This window comes from Gymnoscopelus microlampas (genome assembly GCF_963454915.1).
Source record: "Gymnoscopelus microlampas genome assembly, chromosome: 22".
Classification (NCBI taxonomy): domain Eukaryota; kingdom Metazoa; phylum Chordata; class Actinopteri; order Myctophiformes; family Myctophidae; genus Gymnoscopelus; species Gymnoscopelus microlampas.
Window position 1 is genome coordinate 9,066,278 of NC_139959.1, and position 22,285 is coordinate 9,088,562.

General features: G+C 40.1%; 2 protein-coding genes across 3 annotated transcripts in view; one reads left to right on the forward strand and one right to left on the reverse strand.

The window, feature by feature from the left end:
• The first annotated feature begins 7,079 nt into the window (after positions 1-7,079).
• Positions 7,080-18,986, forward strand: hacd1 (3-hydroxyacyl-CoA dehydratase 1). Its single transcript, XM_084048564.1, has 7 exons — positions 7,080-7,249; positions 11,543-11,660; positions 13,146-13,164; positions 14,054-14,142; positions 14,249-14,370; positions 17,394-17,572; positions 17,867-18,986. Exons 1-7 carry the CDS (start codon positions 7,131-7,133, stop codon positions 17,947-17,949), a joined length of 729 nt encoding a protein of 242 aa, XP_083904690.1. The 5' UTR covers positions 7,080-7,130; the 3' UTR covers positions 17,950-18,986.
• A 592-nt stretch (positions 18,987-19,578) lies between these two features.
• Positions 19,579-22,285, reverse strand: part of LOC311038933 (collectin-12-like) — a gene marked incomplete at its 5' end in the record, with an annotated part of 53,069 nt that continues 50,362 nt past the window's right edge. For both annotated transcript variants that reach the window (XM_084048563.1, XM_084048562.1), the window contains one exon: positions 19,579-21,376. In XM_084048563.1, coding sequence (XP_083904689.1) covers positions 21,357-21,376 — 20 coding nt within the window. In that variant the 3' untranslated portion in view covers positions 19,579-21,356. The remainder of the gene's footprint in view (positions 21,377-22,285) is intronic.

The following is a 22,285-nucleotide window of genomic DNA, read 5'->3' on the forward strand; positions in this document are numbered from 1 at the left end:
CTGATCACATGGGATCACTCACACGTTCTCTCCATGATAGAAAGCCAGGCTAGTCAACTACTGCATTCCTTTAAACATTATACCGTATCATGGGCTAGCTGCTGGATACAACATGCTTGAAATTATTTACAGAGTGTAAACAACAAATATTGTTAAAATAACAATACCAAAAATAAAATAAAAATACATTAAAAAGGAAAACTGTGTGTAAACCATGAATTAATATGACTGCTAGGGTGAGGGAATACAAGGATAGAAAAGTCATCTGACCAAGGTTCTGTACTTTCTTTTCATATCAGATCAGATTATAAAATAAGTAAGACTGTTGTTGTTGCAATAGATTTTTAAGATTAATTTGGAGCTCTCAACATTACACCGTTTTAACGTGGGACACCATATTCCATATATAGACCAACTCAAAACCAACAATCTCCACATTCTTATATTTTTCATCAACAACAGTTTAACCTTCAGACCATGCTATTATGTTTGTTAATTTGTGTTTATTTTTATTTGACTTGGATATTACAATTACAATTACTTTGGACAAACCAGATGCATTGTTGATTGAGCGTCATAGCACAAATACACATTTTCAACACCTGTCCACAGGAGGCTTTTGTACTTTCTATTGCCAGCAGTGATGGAAAACGTATTCATATCTTTTACACTTGTAAAAGTATCAATATCTCAATGTAGACATACTCTGTATGCAAGTAAAAGTTCAGTATTCAAAATGTACTTGAGTAAAAGTCCAAAAGTATTGACATCAAAATATACTTTAAGTACTCATTGTGCAGAAGGTCCCATTTCACAAGTTTTCGATTGATTAAAATACGTTTATAAAAATGATTTGAAAATAGCAGATCTACAAGCTCACAATGCGTCGCAAAGCGACAAGTATACATTATATATATATATGTAGGGAAGTGGTTATAATAATCACAATCTACAAAGTAACTGGTAACTAAAGTTTTCAAATAATTGTGGAGTAAAAGTATAATATTCTGAGATGTAGTGGAGTAGAAGTAAAAGTATTTAAATTTGGAATTACTCCAGTAAAGCAAAAATCTCAAAATTGTACTTGATTAAATTAATGTACTTAGTTACTTTTCACCACTGATTGCCAGTACTGCTTTATAACCTCTCTATCTCTTTAATGTGAATTTAATGGTTAAAAATACATGCGAAAGAAAAATATATTTCCGGTTCTAAAGCACTTTGTGTGAGTGCCTGCGTCATTCTTGCATGAGTATCTGGGTGCGGACATCAGCAGACAGTCACGACTAAAAATAGTATTTAGAATAGAAAAGAGTACTCCTCAGAACACATATCTCCACCAGGCTCGGTTGCCTATCCAGGGCTGTGTCAGCTGTCAGTGGGTTGTAGCCCTCAGAACACGAGGGACATGGTGCAACCGTTTGGGCAGAAGTGAACATGCTTTTGGAGGTGAGCTGAATAGAGGCCCCTCAACAGACCATTCCAATTTGGGCATGATTATTTGTTGCGTTCATATGCCGTTTTGTAAGAAATAGGTACCTCCGACACATTATTAAGGCAATTAAGCATATAGAGTATCAAAACCCTGTTTGATGGTCATTGTGGTCAACATTTCGGTGGAATAAAAATGACGTTTCTGCAACAAACAGTGACATTTTATCAATTGTGGCACCCGTGGGAGTGAAATCGCTTTTGGTTCTACGTTACACATTGAGGCCCCTCAATGTGTGATTCAAATTTGGGGTAGATCGGGATATTTTAGTAGTGTACATGCAAAGTTTCACACCGATCGGTCCATCGGTGTCCGAGATTACCTACTCACAGACACACACGCGCTATTTTTGAATAGCCAACGTATAAATGGATAAAGTGGTTAAAATGATTGTGATGCTGTTAACTATACTTTTGCTGGGGACCCCCTGGAATCCCCCCAAGGACCCCTTGGGGTCCCCGACCCCACTTTGAGAACCAATGGCCTACAGCATGCTTTCTTTGACACACATGCAGACAGAGAACTAAATGTCACCAGTGGTTAACACATACGTGATACTCTAAATCTGTACACGTAGGCTACTGTGAGAGGGAGGAAAAGAGGAAAGAACACATTTAGTCCTCAACTTGACTTCCTTTTAGTTTTGGCAAGGTGTTCTTGATCTGGTTACGGTACTACAGTTCAGTCAGACAACTCTTGGATTCAATAAATATATTTATTAAGCATAAATAACATATAGAGCATAAATACTTAAGCATTTTTGGCGTCACGGCTCTGTCTCATTTCATTCAATCCCTGTAAGCATGAATTATAATAAACTAGTCCATACCCGGGGATGTGCGCAGTAAAAGTATTTGCAGACTTTGGTTTATACACAGTAGCCTATATGCCTAGTTAAACTTTGGGTGACCAAGTTTGTTGTGGTCTTGCATGTTAATAATGACATTGATTGAGCACAGCTGGTGAGACAGTCCGGGGCTTGGGGAGAGAGTTGGGATGGGCACAATATCAAATGAAATAAATATTTTTAGGTAGGTGGACATTTATTGTCCTAGCCAGTTGGCCGCTCTTCTCATTGACATAAGTACCAATATTTACAAGCAACTCAGGGCTCTCCCCATCTCTCCAGCTCTTTAGTAAACAGAAAATACAATTTCCGGTTGGGATACCAATTTCATCCAATCAGGAGAGAGACCTTCATTCAGAACATTCGTTTTGGACTAGCCTGCCCAGTCAGAGGCTTAAACCATTAAAACCGGGACAGCATCTGTTGTTTTTTATTTTAGCTATATATCGTCTCTGTCGGATTGAAACCTCATACTGTATGTCCAAAACTGTTACTTTTCAGGATGCAATTTTTTTTTGTTGCAAAAATAGCAGATCGACAAGCTCAAAACAAGTTGCTGCGTGCCACGTTTCAAGCTTGTAGATTTGCTATTTTTTATACTTTTGTGTGACACTGTAGTATGATTAAGTTGGGCACTCATTTACGAAAAAAAAAGAAAAAAATTAAAATATGGAGATAAGGTTTCTGCCGATATATAGCAACATACTTTTTTCAGAAAACTGTTAGGATTTAGAAGACATCTTTAGAATCAGCCTCAGGTCGATTAAGGGGTTAAAGCCCCTCACACTTTGCCATTGTGCTGCATCTGACCTCACACTGTGAACACACACACACACACACGGATGCACAGATACGCATGCACGCACACACATGAACATGCATGCACACACACACACACGTTTGCACACCCTCGCACATGCATGAACAGACACACATGCACGCACGGACACACACACAAACACTTGATCAGGTAACTGGATCAGGATTAGGTGGTGTGCACTATATTTGGTGCTGTATTTAGTTTACACACATTTCTACTGGGCACCATGAGAGGAGCTAATTTTAGATTCTGCAATGATGCACTTTCTCAGGCACTGCTTCTATTGCTGAGGGTAGAGCTCTGGCCAAATAGTGAACAGACAACAGTCAGTCTGTATATGTGACTTGAACACACTGGTTGGCCTGAGCACCGAATCGTTGCAGCACTCTGTGACAGTGGATACAAACAGACCACGATTTACCTTTTTTTTTTACAAAACATTTTAATATTTTCGCCTACTGTATAACATGACATGCCCAAAACAGGGATGCCAGGGTTAAAACATCAGCACAAACACATTTTCTACTTGTGAGATGAGATGAAGATTCAAATCACAGAACATGAATCAAAACAGCAAGCATCAATGCTTTGTGAAATGTGCACTGAAATAAGATCAGTGCACTGAAATAAGATCAGTTAATTAATTAAGTTAATGTAACTTATTTACACTTTATCAAACGACTGTGTCGCTCGCAGAAAATAACAAAACATGCATTGCGACCACGTATTCATTTAATTTTCAACGGTAGGCCTGTCCCTCTCCACTGCACCACCATAATCTTTTCTTACCTTTAATTTCTTAATTGTTCCATTTAAATGTATTATGGCCCCTTTCCTGATGGGTAGTGATGGTTGTTTACATCATAAAGCACATTGGGCTGCTTCGTTTAGTTTTTTGTTTTACTCAAGTTGATATTCCACAATATATTATATGTTGTAATACATATACGCATATAATATTATTCCATATTATTATGCAGCTTCTTCTGAAATCTAACGGAAGATCACAGTAGAAAGTGATACTTTTGGATCCTGCTTGCAATTCTATTTTCTATTTTCTTATGTCTCTGTCTAAGGAGTTTTCCTTAATATTTATGCAGCGAGCAAGTCTTTTTCTACCAGGGATCCTGATTGCAACCATGCATAGTGATTCTGATGGCCATAAGACAGGCATAAAACTGACCTGCCATAAGACAGGCAGGTCAGTAGGAACACACTGAGGACTCTAGCTGGTGCACTCATCCAATGTCATTTCGACTATGCATGCACCTCTTGGTACTTTAGCATCACAAAGGCATTAAAAGCAAAGCTTCAGACCTCTCAAAACAAACTGGTCAGGTTACTACTTGGCCTCACACCTAGAACTCACTTACAGTAACCCCAGCTCATTATGCTAGGGTGGGATGGCTCAGGGTAGAGGACAGAGTAAAGCAACTTGCAATGGGCCTGGTCCTCAAGATACTCAAGGAAACAGGGATACCCATGTACCTGTCAGACTACTTCAGTAATGTGAAAGACACACACAGGCACAACACCAGAGGGAGCTCCACTGATCTCACTCAACCCAGATTCGGCACAAACATGGGGTCAAATTCTTTCTACTGCTATGCCACTAAAATGTGGAATGCCCTTCTAACTTCCTCCTTACCCTCCTTCAAAACCGCCATAAAAGAGCACCTGTCTGCAATCTGTAACTGGTGCTAAAAAAGTCCTCTAGGCTTAAAACCAGAAATGCCCCCCCCCCGCCCTAACTGTTTACGACATCATCAACACTAGTAGCAATGAACGTATGTCTTTAAATGTCTTGATGGATTGAATACACAGGACCACAATGGAATGGGCTTTTTGTGTTATCCTTTTAACAATCATTTTAAAAATCTTTCCTCTGTACTATTTGCAAATTGTTAAAGTATTCAATCAATCGTGAGAATTACAATGACTTTTATGCAGATCAACCATGATGCCTTGTCAATACAACCCCTATCAAAGCTCACACAATACACAATTCTCGTTTGTGTAGACAGAGGGCAGTATCTTCTTAGTTAAGAGATGGTAGAGATGGAAGTTCCCTTTTTAAGTGGCTGGGTCTTAATTTAAGAGTGTTAGTTGAAAGCAAGTACAGATGCTGAGTTGCTGACAACTCCAGCTGTCAGTCTATTCCTGCATGCTTAAAACAAGTTGTCTATTTCTATTGAAAGATTATAAATAGCTTACTTACACCAAGTTGGTGTAAAAATAGCCCATCTACATGAGCTTTTAGGTATAGATATTTTTGTAAATTTAAAACCCCATAACCCTTAGACAAAGACACCAAAGATTTGCATATAATGACATGCCCAAAAATGTTGCGTTAAAGCAGCACTATGTAGCTTTTTTTAATGAATAAAATGTAATGTTGTCCAATTTGTAAAGTAGAGTATGTTAATACAATATAACTTATACAAATTTGGGGTGGTTGTATTTTGTAGACCTGCTCTTCTATTTAGATCATGTCAAAGGTCATGTCTCACCTAGACAGAGGATCTGACACGAATTTTGACCTGATGGTTCAAGATTCAATGTATCCCCCTAGCTAGCAGGCAGGCTCTATTAGCTCAAGTCAACAGTAACATAAAATAAGTTCAGCGCTTGTGCAGGAAACCTGGTTCAAATCCGGGGTAGAAGAGGAAAGTTACATAGTGCTGCTTTAAAGTGGTTAATAATTTATATAAGGCATAATTTCATGCCTCAATAAACTCGGTTTATACTTTGCGCATCCAAAATCGCCGATCTACAAACCCACAACAACAAATGCGTTGTGGGCTTGTAGGTTGCCGATACCGTTGAGCGTAAATTCTGTCAAGGCAGCATAACGGTCATAGAAAGTGAAGCTCACCAGGTGGAATGAGCAGTGCGCACTGGGCGCAGCAAACCTGCGCTCACGGCGGCCCCGTTCACTTGCATTGAAGAGTGAACTACGCATGTGCAAACCTTAACATGGCGAGTCTATGGTAAAGATTGTTGCGCTGCGCACACAGCATTAAGTTTAGACAACGTAGAACGGTTTTTATCTACATTTCATGGCATTATATATTCTATTCACTAGTAATTAAATTAACTATAAAATATTTACCTTGTTGGTTTGATCATTTAAAATATATATATATAGAATATATTTTAAAGTAATTATTATATATTCAAGGAAGAACTGTATTGTATACTATACATATTTGTTTTTCCAAACTGTTTATATGATGTTTCTCATTTGTCTGTCATTATGTTTCGATGAATTGAGTACAAAGGACCCCAATGGAAGCAAGCCATAGGCTTTCTTGGGTTTCAAATCCTCTTAGCAGACCCTGTATTGAACTGTACTTCCCTGTGCTTTTTTTTTGCAAACTGCTAATATAGTATCCAACTATCCAATCAATCAATTCAATCTAGAGCATTGTTTCTCAAAGTGGGGTCCGAGGACCCCCGGGCCCAGGGGTACTTGAGGGGGTTCCAGGGGGTCCCCAGCTAAATGATGGACAGGGACCAAATGGACCCGTATGGGTCTAACTCCATTTGGTTCCATTTGTACACTCTCAGAGTTAAATTAACATTGATTTTACAATATGAATTGGGGTCCCAGAGACATTCATGCCATTAAATGGGGGTCCGTAAGCCTACTCCGTAGCCTAATGCATGTCAAACTGGGGGTCCGTGAAATTAAAATGGTTGAAATCACTGCTAGAGAGCCGTAAAAATCTTCTCTTATGGGGGTCCCTGGCTTATCTTTTCAAATGGGGGTCCGCGGTCTAATAAGTGTCTATTTGGGGGTCCTTGGCACGAAAAAGTTTGAGAACCACTGTGGTGCGGCGCACTAGTAGCGCCCTCTATTGACGGGCCGCCACTCATGACCCCTGCTGTCTCTCTCTCGCAGCCCCCGGCCAGCTGTCAGCTGCCCACAGCGCACCGCCTTTTGACTCCCCCACTCTGGCCCGGGTACCATGGCGTCTGGCGAGGAGGACGGCACGGTGGAAGACAAGGAACACAACAACAAGAGAAGAACCAAAAGTGCCGTCGCTACAGCATGGCTGACGTTCTACAACATCACCATGACGGCCGGGTAATGTGGATTATTATTGTACCCTGTGTTGGCTGATTAATAACTAGCCACTCCCTGAGAGCCGCTCGCCGTCTCCGCATGGAGCGTGTTTCTGTTTATAGGTCCGTGTGTCGAATACTAAAAACGCTCGCCCCAAAACGCAGTCGTCCCGGGGCAAATCCCGGCGACCTCGGAACGATCGCCACCTGTTATTCCTCAACATAACCTCAGTAAACTATGCATCATCAACCTAATCGTATTCCTAAACTTAACCTCAGTAAAACGGTGCCAAAACCTAAGCTTATTGCTAAACTTAACCCCAGTAAAACTATGCCAAACTAACCCTAAACTCAAGCGAGCGGTCCGCGAAAGAAAATGGGGGCGAGCGTGATTTGGGGCGAGTATTCCGTTTAAATCCGTGTCTAGTGGCAGTTAGACGTTTCCATTCTGCGGCTCAATTTAGAGGCATGCCGAGACGCAGCGGTTCAGTTGGACGTGCAGGACTGTAAAGTGGGAGGAAAAGTCGAGGCCAAATACTATTTGCAATGAAAGTGTGTCTGTTATTCTGAGTGATTGCTAAAAGAATCAGACTTTTCAATAAGTAACGGCCGGTGCAGATCCAGCCTTTTCCAAATAGGGTCGATCGTATGTATGGTGTCAGCGTCATGGCCACGCTGCTGCTCAGACAGTTGCAGTGATAAGTATAGACGGTGCGCTGACACTGGAGATCCGCTCTGACTGACTGGGGAGTGAAACCAGTGTTGCCAGATTTTGCGATAGAAATAAGCAACCAGGTCTATGAAAACTAGCCCAAAAGAAGCAACTATGACTAATTGAAAATAGCCGATCTACAAGCTCACAACAGGTTGCGAATGCGACGCACTGTGAGCTTGTAGAACATTTTAACACAAATCTTGTATGGGGGGGTCCCCCTGGCATAAAATATTTTCAGATGGGGGTCCGTGGATAAATAGCCTACATATTAATCTGGGGGTCCTTGACATGAAAATGTTTGAGAACCACCACTGGTTTAAACAACATTAAGGAAGCAAGCCCAAAAAAAGCAACTACACTGACTGACTTCAGAAACGAGCCCAAATAACTGCAACCACCAATACCAGAAACTTCACAGAAAAAGAAGCCTAAAGTCGCTTATAATTAGCGGATATGGCAACACTGAGTGAAACGCTCAGTTGGCACATTTTAAACTACGCTACAGTACAAAACGAGCGCACCATTACGCAGTTGAGGATTATTGTTGTGCCAGTGTGCGATAATAATAAACTGGTAAAACTATGACAAATTAGAATCAACATGAGTTATTCTACTATGTCTGCTCGTGATGATCAATTCGCGTCCTAAACATCATCGACTGGCACACTGGCACAGTTATGCGTAAATGCTCATTCTTAATCTTGGCACACACTGCCAGTCCAGCGCGCATCACTTAGGGTTTTTAGGTGGGTTTCCATCGTATTATACAGACTTAGCAGCTTTCTTTGAACTGAACTTTTAGGCCAAGGACCCCTTAGCTGAGAGAGAGAGATGAAGCAGGGACCCCCCCCCCCCCACTACATATAATAACATTGTGTGGCACATTAAACTTTTTCATAGATTTCATAGATAGCTTCATAGACTTGTTTGACAGCACTGTCACCAGTGTTAAATAAGTGTAAATTTGTTTGTTGGTTTCAATGTTTCAGACATCTAACCACTTAACCCTCAATACTAAGTAAACTTGACCTTTTGCTCTGTACTGCTCTTTTTCCCTCCCTACACCAAACCTCTCTGCCGAAAACAGCAGATCTACAAGCTCACAAAGCCCCACAGCTCGTGCTAGTATTGGGCGCATGCGCAGCCCAATACTATAGCACACAATTTCAGATTGAAACAACAACCCAAAACTGTGATATTGCAGCAACATTGTTTCAGTAGCCTAATTTATGCCAAGAGAATGACTTCACATAACAAATAGCTCTACGGTGCATTTAGTTATTTTGTCATATTTACTTGTGTAGTTTCAAATAGCAAAAGTATTCTTTTTTTTCTTCAGATTGTCAAATAAACCCCTCTGCTGCAGAATCCCCACAAACCATATTGGGGTCTTGGAGAAATGCTCTCATTGTATTCACAGTCAGACTCAGAGTGAAGTGCTTCCAGGGTCTAGGGTTGGGATCTTTAAGGATTTTAATGATTCCGGTCACTTAATTGACTGCCAGAGTTTATTCATAATGTACTCACCCCTCTGCCAGCGATTTGCGTGTTTTTTTATTTTGTAATTTTTCATTCAAATAAATTGTCTGAGTGCGGTTTTAAACACATACCACAAATCTGCCAGTAGAGAGCAGCAAATAGACAGCTTGATCAGCTCGCTGACTCACAAATATTTCCATGTATTCAAGGCTTCATGGGGTGTGCAATTGATAGAAAATAAATATTTTTTTGGGTGAACTCCTCCTTTAAGTTTTTCAGGGGGACTCTCTACCCATTCAGCTATGACCACCCTAGACCGAAGGAGGGTCAACTTTTACAAGCTTATGGAAAGCAGTCTTTTTTAAGCAAATACCAAAAATCTGAGAAGTTATCAATTGCACACCCCATGAAGCCTTGAATACATGGATATATTTTGTTTTTTGTCGCAATAATTTGATGCCCGGGGTAGGAGACACAAAGATTCTACTTTGTGTCTCCTACCGGATACATTAGCCGGTAAGTAGTGATAACTGCCATTAAGCTACAAGATTGGAAGGGTTATCATACCAAAATATAAACTAGAGACATGTAGGAAGACAAAAATACAAAAACTTTACGGTCACCTTAGGTGGTACCAAAATATGGCTTGGCCCCTGGACTAATTATAGAAGTGGACCTCTCCGTTAGTTTGTTATACCGTGTGAAAAACCGTGTCTTTCCCTATTCTGGCCGAAAATTACTGGGGGGAAAAAAATGAAAACCGGAAACGGAACCCGAGTCATGAAACCGGATCCAGGTGTGGGTGAAGTAAGTGGAACTCGAAACCTAGAATGAAAAACAAGCAGAATAGCGAGATAACAGATTAAACCCCAATTAATCACTAGATCGCATTAATGCGATCTTGGCGGACAAGCGTGCTATTTATTAGATCGCATTAATGCGCGATTGGCGGTATATGTGTTAATGATTCCCTCTCAACAGTCCTTAACGATTCCCTTTAACGGTTCCTATAGGGGGTTCATCTGTAACTCTGAGAGTGTACAAATGGAACCCGTCCTTGAATTAAAAAAAGTTTGAGAACCATATTGTAATTGTATAGCAGACGTGAAGTCCACACACCAGCTCTGACAGTGTGATAAAACCAGTTCCAGAAACGGTTCCGTGATGGAACCGGTTCCAGAAACGGTTCCGTGATGGAACCGATTCCGGTTCCTCCAGTTCCAGATCCCAACCCTACTCCTCAGACCTCAGTCATGCTGGGTTGTTTTAAGTGCTGAAGAACACATTCACTTGTATTGCAGGTGTACTTCCCTAACAGTTTTGTTGTACAGATGGCATATTACCTAAGAAAGAGGCAAACAGTGAGAAGCAAGAAAGAGGCAAACAGTGTGAAAATAGCAGATCTACAAGCTCACAACGCCTCATGCGAGTTGTTGGGGGCTTGTAGTTTGGGAACTATTTTCACAATGTTTATCTGTGGAACCAAGTCAAACTAAATGTAATGCCTACAATTCCAAGTGCTTGTCCGGGTGGGGGGTCCCCAATTCAAATATGATTATTTTGGGTGGTCCCCAGTTCAAATATTATTTTGGGTGGTCGTGGCCTGAAAAGTTTGGGAACCCTTGCTCTAATTTTGTTTCTCAAACGGTTTGGAGTCACAGACCACTTTCTAGTGTATTTCTGTGGCCCCACTTTGCATGAAATGCACAGAGAATGTCTATGACTGATGTGGGTGTAAATACTGCATTGGCCAGCTTGCCTATAATTTAGCAACATGCAGTGAAATAATAAACAACAATAAACACATGTACTCAGGAAATTGCCTCACGGCTTTCAATTTAGCAAAAATGGTTAGACGAGGATCCCCCTAGCCTAATATAAAATTATGGTATGAAAAACGTAATGTCCATTTTGTCCATACTTTTACTTGAATGGTTTATCACATGCACCGAAGTTATTTTGGGTGGTGGCAGCCACTCTTTATCAATGCTATGATGCTGTGTTACGGGAAAATGCTTTGCAAATTAGGCTATTCTTTACAGCCTGCAGCCCCCAACATCTTATACACTCGATTGTCAACCATTATTGTTCAGTAATCTAATATGACCTGTTCCTCCCCAGGTGGCTGGTCCTGGCTCTGACAATGATGCGCTTCTACCTGCAAAAAGGCACACACCGGGGTCTGTACAAAAGTATAGCAAGGACACTGAAGTTTTTCCAGACCTTCGCATTAGTTGAGGTAAGACCTACAGCAGATTTGAGTTTACGGTCTTTTTATACAGCTCCTCAAAATCAAAGAGCAACAAAGTCAACTTATGACTTATGGTGACCTGTTTTAATGTTTGAAATGCGGTCTTAATAGCAAGTGTCTGTGATGGTCATGGTTCATTGGAAGTAAGTAAGCTATGAATAGACAATGAAATGTATTGACATCAGTATGGTACTTTAAATGCTGCTATAGATAGCATACAATAGCTGAGTTCTTTGGTAAGAGTAGAGAGTTACAATTTGCAATTTTGGCATTTAGCAGATGCTCTTTTCCAGAGCGATGTGTGTGACATGGAAGAGTAGGCATGAACTCTAGTCAGTAAACAACAAAGTAGATAGTCACATAAGTACAGTGCAGAGACAACAATATACAGTAGTAAACAATTAACCTAGCTTAGCCTAATTAATGAATTGGAACATTTGTGGTCAAGAAAAAACGAATCTAATGGCTCTATTCCACTACAAAGGGTAACGCAGAACCTGAAACTTTTCAGACCCCATGAAGTTCTGTGATGTTTTATTTTGTTTATGTTAATATTTTTATAACCAAAACCACCCTGTACTGCATAAAAATAAAATACTAATAAAAAAGAGAAAATAGCCAACCTACAAGTTTGCAACACGATGCGTTTCAACTTGTATGGGCTATTTTCTGCCTATTCTTTGCAATTTTCATAAGATTTTGACAGTATAAATTCTGAGTTCTATGTTCCCAGAACTTAGGGTTAGTGCTACCTCCTGAGCAGGGCCCAAATTAGGTTCTGAGAACCTTATCCTAACCCGAGATGTAGCGTATGGAAACGAATCCAGAACCTGTGAAGTATGTTTCACGGTGCAGCACGGTTCACTAATTAGTTCTTTCTTGTGGTCGAACAAGAGCCAGTTCATAGGGCGAAGGGAAAGTGGTGGCAGGGCATCAAGGGCAACTACCAGAGGGGACCGTATTGTACCATACAGACGGAGTATGTTTGGTCAAACAGTCTTCTCTGGTAGAGCCTCCCGTCACTGGAATAGTCTTGCTTCCAAATTAAGAGAGACCACCAACTATTTTACTTTCACATTCAACTTTAAGAGATGGCTTAAAGCAAACCAAACTTGTAATCACTATCAGCTCAATTTGTCACTGGTGTCATCCTTCATATTATACCTGTCTCTATGTTTACTTGTTTTGTATTGATAGTTATATCACCACTTTTAACAGCCTGCTCAGAGACTACAGATGAAAATGAGCTCTTTGCTAACTCTGGCTCATTTACTGTACATGGATGTGAAAACTGAAATGTTGATTAATGTGCACTGTCCCTGGTAAATAGATACATAAAATAAAGTGACCAAGAAACTGTATATCTGCATAGTAAACTAGCATCTATCGAACAAAGGTGACACAAAGTGAAGGGGGTGATACACTATATACTCTAGGTAGCATTACTAATTCTTATCTAATCTTGTCTTACAGGTGGGACATTGTGCAATCGGTATGTAATGTTCTGAATATTTTCTTGGGGGGGAACTATGTGAAAACAGAAGTATGGAGATTTATACAGTGTATTTATCTTTCTTTTTAAATTTACTCTGTTATATTATGTTTATTGTTTTTTCCCCATTTTTATTACACCACATGTTTGGTCCATTATTACATCACGTTTGGTCCAGATAACAAAGCTTCACTAAATATTCCATGCATGGAAAGCAAACCTAAAGGCAGTGTAATTAAAATGAAATATTACTATTATATTAACACAGGTACAGTAGTAGGAAAATTGTCCATACAATAAATCAGGTGTTGTACAATACCTTTTACACAGCAAACTCTCGAGTGCCTCTCAGGGTCCTAAAACTCAGAGAAGTCAGAGAAAAGAGAAAAACATATATAGGTTTTTAAGAAAAGAGAACGGCCAAGAATATCAGACCTACAAGCTCACAACGTGTCACATCTGCGACACATTGTGAGCTTGTGACCATAAAGCCAGAGGTATGAACCTACTTACATCTTGTCAGAACCAAACACACAGCTAGACTTCTGCATTGCAAAATACATTTACACCCCAACAGTGTTTCCCCTAGGATGAAGTTGTAGCAGTGGTGGTGAACAGGCACGCGCCGAGAAAAAAAGGCTTATAGTACTTTTGTGCACAGTAAGGAATCAGGAATTTGGAAAATAATTATGTGTGTGTATTATATAATCATGCCACAAAAAAAATAAAATATAAGATGGAATCATCCTCCATTGTAAAAAAATAAACAAAGTGGGGCTCAACTTTAAGCAGTGGTGGCACACCACTGTTAAAACTATATAGGGGAAAAACTGACCCCAATCTTTTATTAGTTTCCTTCTTCTTATAATTTTTTTAAACTTTATTCCAGGACTTATAAGGACTTCTGTGATTGTAACCGGTGTTCAAGTGTGTTCACGAATCTTCATGGTTTGGTTTGTCACCAACAGCATCAGACAGGTAACTATCAAAGTGTCCAGTACTGTTGCTCTCTCCTAACCATCCCAATGTTTTATTCTTTCCTACCCTTTTATTGCTTACCGTTATTCCTTGCCATGTCATAAAGATTCAGAACGAAGAAAGCGTAATCCTCTTCCTGGTGGTGTGGACGGTGACAGAGATTACCCGATATTCCTACTACACATTCAACCTGCTCAAACACCTGCCGTACTTCGTCAAATGGGCCAGGTGGACATGATGCCGTTGCATGATTTCTGTGCTGAACACAAAGTTTCCGAGTGTGTTTTAACCTATACTCTGGTGTTCTCACCTCTGCCATGCTTCCTTCAACTGACCATATCGTTGCTTTCGGGCAGAAAACTCCCATCTCCATATTCTAACCTTTTGTGTTTCTTCGTAAATTAGCGGCCTACTTGATCATACTACAAGCGTCACACAAAAGCATTTGCGCTGCGTTTCGAGCTTGTGGATCTGCTATTTTTGCTACTTGTCCTGAAAAGTAACAGTTTTGGATATATGAGGTTTCCACCCGACAGAGACGATATGCACATCACATGCTCTTAATCATATTCAAAGTGTGAATGTGGTCAACGGCCTAAACTGGCTTTTCACCAGGAAGCAGTACAGCTGTGTATGTTAGGGAGAGAGACTGTCACAGTGAGAAGTAGCATGAGTGTGTTTAGTGATATAATACCTCTTCTAACCATTTTGTGAACTAAACACTCACATTGTGCTGTGATGATATAGTGAGTATATGAGATAATGCATTTAGTAACAAAAGGTAAACAAAAGTCTAAACCAGTCTGCAGTTGAAGTGCTGTAGAGAACCATACTGTACCTTCATGCTGCTTTCCATGTCTTATGTAGCCTATAAACTGAAGTGGATTCTGTATCGCCCACGCATACTATACATTCTTGGATCCAAGAAGAACAGTTGTAAAATGTCCTAACAGGGGCTATCCTTGAGTGTGTGTGTGTGGGGATGGCTATTCATCCTGTGTGCAATGCAGTAGATTGATGCACAACAGGTGTGTAGTCCCACCCAGCCAAGAGTCTATTATTTTGACTCAGGCCAGGTGTGATTGATTAAATCAGCCACCACCCACACCACACACGTGATTTCATCATTCTATATCAGTGGTTCTCAAATGTTTTAATTTCAAGGACCCTAAGAGTGCACAAATGGAACCAAATGGAACCAAATGGACCCGTAACAGTCCATTTGGCTCCATTTGTACACTCCCAGAGTTGCAGACCTGTAAGGGTCCCTTTGGAACCCCTTCAAAGAACCCTTGAGAACCACTGCTCTATATTAGAATTGAAATGGGGATTGAATTAACTTTTGTTTATGTTAACTCCAGTATTTTGTCTGAATTTATTAACATTTGCACTCAACTTTTCGATTCCATTTGTTTTGTCCCCCTAACTTCCAGAAGACAATCTAAAATGTTGTCGTAGATTTTAGCAGTGCTCTACCGAGACTACAACATTCATTAGGAACACACAAAAAGCACATCTAAAGATGGACCCAAAACCTCCCTTTAAATTCATCTTTTATAACCATAATAACCATCAAATCTCTCAGCTGTCGCCCCTGTGTGACATAATGTTGGCCTACTGTATGAGAAGCACCTACTGTATGACATGGCACTCTGGCCTAACATATCTCTCTGTCACAGGAGATGAGATGAAATTAGAGTAGTGTGTTACGGAACGGTCAGCTGTACACACGGACAGCCATCCAAAACACAGGCTCGGCGGCATCTCACGGCGCAGAGATGGCTCACTTCAAAGTAATGCACTTTGGAGATGGATCATGTGACATATACAGTAGCACTGTCCAGGGGTTCTCAAAGACTAGAAGTGTGCTTAGAGGTTAATGTTTGTACCTTTGTTCTCAGTTGCTCTGTAGAAAAAGCATGTCTGTTTTTAGTGAAATGTACTTTCTAATTCTGATTGATTTGATTGAATACTTTTGTTAGTTAGAAATGTAAACAGCACGTGGTACAGTAAGACATTAACCCATTAAGACCTGAGGCCGATTCTACAAATGCCTAAATCAGTGGTTGTCAAACTCTTTTGTGCCAAGGACCCCCAAAATGACATGTATTCTGCCGCGGACCCCTGTCCGAAAATGTTTTGTGCCAGGGATCCCACAGAAGAGAACATTTGAAAAAAAAAATATCAAAATTATTCCAACATTTTTCAAACACTTTAAAGATCTTTTAAAAATGTTACAAAAAGAGCTTGTTTCCGTTGTGGACTTGTTTCCATTGTGGTCCTACTGTATGTATGCAATTCATCAACATAGCTTACAAAAAAGTGGCCTCTTACTCTTGGTGCAGTGCAGTGCAGTTCACACAGTGCAGTTCTTACTGTACTTCCCCCACCCTTCCACCTGGCATTCTCAGGGGTTCCTTAAACACGTGGACGAGGCCACAGGCCCCCAGAGAGAGGGGGCTCATGTTCAGCTGCTCCTCTTTTTAAGACCAACTGTTTTGGTCATGGAATGTTTCGCCCGACATTTCTCTCGACATCCGCCGAGACGCACCCACTAAGGCTGCTCTTTGCATTCTTGGAGTAAACACTGAGATTCTCGTAGCCCCTGAGTCACCACATTGTATGTAGAAGAATCATGCTGTCATAACTTAAGGGAGGAGGAGTTGTTGTTGACATGCTCCGCTCCTCTACTGTGTCTGGCAATGTTCAGTGGTGAGTGGTGCTCTGGCAGAATGACAAATGACAAACAAACTATGTTGTCAGTCACACTACACTACTAGTGTACAAGGAGATTAATTTTGAGACTGTTTGCAAACGTCCTTAAAGGACCACCTCACCCATTTTCAATCTATCTTCATATAATTGGTCCTCACTAAATAATGAAGAAAACTCGCCTACCAGTGACATCATCAGGAGGTAATTTTTGGTAATTTCAAACATTATTTTTTATCAATGTAAGAACAATGGATTCTATTATAGCATGCTAGCTTCCCAGGAAGAGAAGGCCTGCAGTTTCTATTAGCTTTGGATTCCCCATCGATGATGTCACTGCCTCCTCTGTCAGTGTGTGAAGAAAATAACAGGTTCACATAAAGTGGTTTGGGAAAAGGCGCGCAATGCAGACTATTTAACTTCCTGCAAGTGCATGCAAGTGTTTTAACCACCGCAAATCTGGATGGGTGCATGTACTGTGTGTCTTTGTGTGCATACACTACTAGCTTTTTAAGATCTCCATCTCACTTTTCTTCTAGATACAACTTCTTCATCATCCTGTACCCCCTTGGAGTGATCGGAGAATTGTTCACCATTTACGCTGCTTTGCCAGTTGTGCGCAGATCTGGAATGTATTCTATGCGGCTCCCCAACAAGTATAACGTCTCATTTGACTACTACTACTGCCTCATCATCGTCATGCTGTCCTACATCCCATGTAAGGAACATTTTACTTCATATTTCTGCACATATTTGTTACAGTATAAACACAGGTGCAATATTTGGTTGCTCTGTGAACCATTTATCCATCACTTAACTGAGCACTTGCATTATCATATAAAAACAAGGAGATAAAACCACCTGTGGGCCATGTTGCTCGGGAGTAACGGTTCGCAAGGCTACTTACATATAGCCAGTGTTTTAGATGTACAGTATTATTTTGGCAAAATTAAGACACACACACATGATGACACCTGTACACATAATATATTTTTTTGTTTTTCTCTCTCAGTGTTTCCTCAGCTGTACTTCCACATGCTTCGCCAGAGGAGACGGATGCTTCTTGGAGAGGTGATAGTGGAGAAGGATGAATAGCCGGCCGCGCCTCTCCGGTCAACTGGCTGTTATACGGGACAGGCCAGCCTCCGTAGCCCCCCCCCCCCCCTCGCCCCCGACACTCACCACCTTTTGGCACCGCTTCCCCCAGTTCATCTATTCATCAACCAGTGTCAGGAGAGCCAGACGGCTGACAACCGACCCGACAATACCACTGTCTGCAGAAAGCCATCCAACTGATGTGGACATTTACCGAAATAACCAACGTCAAACAGGAATAAGCACATGCACCGATCGATCCCAAACCCTTTTGTCACCGAGCAGCAATAACCATCATCACCCTCACTGGAAGAGGGTTCATGTTAGGCAATCTGTGCATTGATTAACATGATCGCTCTCCATGTCAGTGGTGCTAAATGGAAACCGGAGTGAAGTCCCGATTCTGCTGGAATTGTCACCCTGAGGTGGGAGCCTGGCAGTTTGCACTGTGGTTCCTGCTGTCACTGTTATCAGTGTGGATAGGATATACATCCCTTCTGAATTCTGTGTCCACCAGCCAAACATTCTATTATTGCCTTGTTGAACCCTGATGCCTGAGAGTCATCTGCCCTGATGACTGATGCAAGACACTGCACCCACCTTCTGTGTTTACCGAAATTAGTGACCATCAAATTATGTTACAAAGCTGAGGGGCTAGTAGATGTGAAGAGATTTGGTTTAGTGTGGTTGTTCATTGCAAGTCACAGGCCACATATAGACTATTGTTAAGACGACTCCTGCTCGTTACTCTCGACTGTTTTGCAAATTTGTCAAATTCGCAGTTGAGAGTGAGCGGTGTCACAGAATTCAATTGGTCACCACTTTTGGTGTATTAGCAAAAGGTTAATAAAAGGAGAAAGAAACGGTGTCCCTTGAGCTGTTTTTTTAATCAATTGGCAGTTTTATATTTTTAAGTATTTTCAACCATTGATTTTATACGTAAACAGCATGTGGCAATAGGTTCTAGAGAAAAGGTTTCAAATGAAAAGTTATGCATAGCAATATTATACCTCAATAATAAACAGACATTTGGGCAATGTTGCTTCCTCTGTGTACGTTTGTTAAGCCTTATTTGTGAACACAGCAATGTGAAATGACATCACCAGCTAGATTTATGTGCATAGATTTAATTTCTTAAGGACAATTTCATTTCTTCTCGTATCACTTGGTTTGCAATACAGCATCTATTTTGAAGCCAAGCCTGAAACTGAATGAATGAATGTATGTATGTATGAATGAATTAATGAAGTCACTGCTCAGACCGCTTCACTCTGCTCCTATTCTCTGTGATGTCGCTTTGATGTTTACCATGTCAAAATAATTTACGGGAGTGCATCTTAAAACTAGATTTGATTCTTGTCATAGACTACAACAAGTCTACAGCGGTGGAGATTATTTTATGTAATCGCGGTCTTCAGTTTTGTTGTTTTTATAAACATGTTTGTTCAAGCTGTTGTCCATGTCGCTGACAAAGAATCTAGAGTTTAGAGTGCCTCCTATTAAAGGTGCTACGATGAGATCATTTCAATCTTCTGTGCTGCTGAAGGAGTGTGATTGGGAGTAGAACTACAGATGGTAAACAGGATGTGAAATGATTGGAAGAAACTGTACTGACTTACGTTACGTTAGACAAATGCACTACTATACCGGCTAGCCCATGATGCTAGGAATCTAACATCTTGATTGCGATCTGGGCTAGAGAGAAAAAAAACAATAAAGATCAATGTAAAAAAAAAAAAACACTGGACTACCGATAGTATTATTTTTCAAAACCAACAGCAAATATATGAAAATAACTTGTTGTGCAAAATAAATAAACTATAGGTTCTTCAATAGTGCTGTGAGTTGAGTTTTGTGATGGATATATGAACCAATACAGATCTATATTGTTGCTGTCGGGCAGAAACCTCTTTACTCCATATTATAACTTTTTTTGTGTTTTTTTCATAAATTAATGCCCCACTTGATCATGCTACAGTGTCACACAAAAGTATCAAAAATAGCAGTTACATCTTAGTTGTAGATCTGCTATTTTTTAATTTGAATCCTGAAAAGTAACAGTTTAGGATCATATGTTTCCATCTATATGGTTCTGCATGCAAATTCAAAGATGGGAAAACAAGCTCATAAGCGCATTGTTGGTTTTACATCTTTATTTGTGGGGTTTTGTTCATCATTGTATTAGGTGGTTTCCTCTGTCTCTTTGTGGTGTTGTTTACACTTTGAGTGTTTTTAACAATACCAGGAAACATGACTTCCCTGAGCGCAGCAAAGTGGCACATTTGATGTTTGGTAGGCAAGATCTGAAGTTTTCTTTATCTTTATCTAATCTCTTACTGAATGTACATGTATAACAGTAACAAACAACTCCCATGTTCTATAAAATACCATATACGTAATACTATGTTTGTAAACTTGCAGTCTCAACTTTAAATCAAGCTGATTTTCAGACATTTCATGTGTAAATACTTCATTTATTCTGACTCTGGGTAAGTGATATTAAAAAAGGTACTATATAGCCAGACAGACATTCAATAGATTACGGTAGTGGGTTTGTCAAAGATAGCATATCAGCAACATATTTTTTGCAAATGCTTGTGCACGATTTCAAGATCACACCTTTATACATAACTGTTGAAGGCACTATGGTGAGTCCCCTTGACTTTATAGAATTTATATCCTACAAAAAGAACTGCAGTACTATGAAATATACATTCAGATATTCAGTTGTATGTGGAATAGTCATAAAAAACAAACAAAAAAACAATGCAAAATATGAATATAAATCAATTGGTGATTAAAGCAGCACTATGGATTTAAAAATAAAAACTATATAGCATATTATGTCCCACAAAAGGGGGGTCCCTGCTAGGGGCTTGACTGTATTACTATGTATAGGGGAGACAATGAGTTTCATCATCCTAGCATTTGCCAAGGCACCAAGGCAGAACTCCCAGTCAAAGCGAAGACTGGCCAATCACAGCACGTCCTCGCCGTACATGCTTGCAGAGACTCATGGGTAATGAAGTCAAAGACGTTGGCTGCCATGTTATTTGTGTCAAAAGTGGCCACTGATACCCCAGACTACATAGTGCTGCTTTAAAAAAAAGAAAACGAAAGAAAGAAAACAAAAAAACAACAACATTTCTCCACATTCTGTGATTGTCCTGCAGCTGTATTGCACATGCTGTAAAACATCATGGTGAAACTGAGTTCATTTTGAAGGAGAACAGGATTTGGTCACCAGTGCGAAGAAGAGGTTTGCTCATGCTCGTGCCGTGGGCTCAGTTCAAAATTGTCCCTCTTCTATCTCCATATGTAATAATGTCCATGTGCGTGGTCAGTGCACCAGTGACACGTGTGAGTGGAATCTAGCTGCTCAGTACACCCTGCCTGTCAGGACAGTGCTATGACCCAGGGGATCCCGCTGCAGAAAGACAAAGGCAATGCCATTAACATGGATTAAAGCAAAATAGATCATGTTCTTAAGGCCATGTCCTAATCTGCGATTTGTGAAACAGTGTGAAAGGAGCCCCCCCCCACAGCGCTCTGTTTCATAAACAAGAAAAATATGTAAAATAATTGGTATAATGTTTTGGTAGCCGTACCAAAAGAAGTTGAAGAAATTGCAGACTTTAACCTTTTCTTTTATGAAATATCTGAGATCATTCAGATTTTCTGGAAGATTGAACATGTATTCTATCGCTAGTTTGACAACTTCAAGTACTCTTATCTTGAAGTTGTCAAATCTTAAAATAAGTAATAACTGAAAATAGGATATCTACAAGCTTATATTGTAGAAAACCTATTATTTATTTACATTTTAATGCATTAATCCATGCATTAATAAGCCATGAAAAATTCAGAGATTGTTCATCCAGATTTTTTACTTAGATGCGTGCAAGTGTCGCACACTCAAAATAGCAGATTCTTTGCAATGCAATGCTCGCAGCGCGAGGCGTTGTGAGCATGTCTGCTATTTTTGGCGCATGACACCATGCACAAGGAAGCTTATCAAGCCCTATAGTCAGCACAAATACATAAACAAGGGCTTCTCCGAGTGCTTATCTGAGCACCTTTAAAGCTGAGCTCTTAAAAATTGGCTACAAAATAGGTAATTTATTTTTGTCAAAATAATATACATAATCCCTTTGCCCTGCTGCTGCTATTACCCGAATGATTGTTCAATGTTAAAATATGCACTTTAAAAGACTGACAGGTGTACGTACTTTAAAATGATAAACTGTGATAGATGAAATGATAATATGTACTACTGTTGTTAAGGCACTTAGCACTTCATTTAATATTGTTTTAAATGTATTTACCGCACAATTCT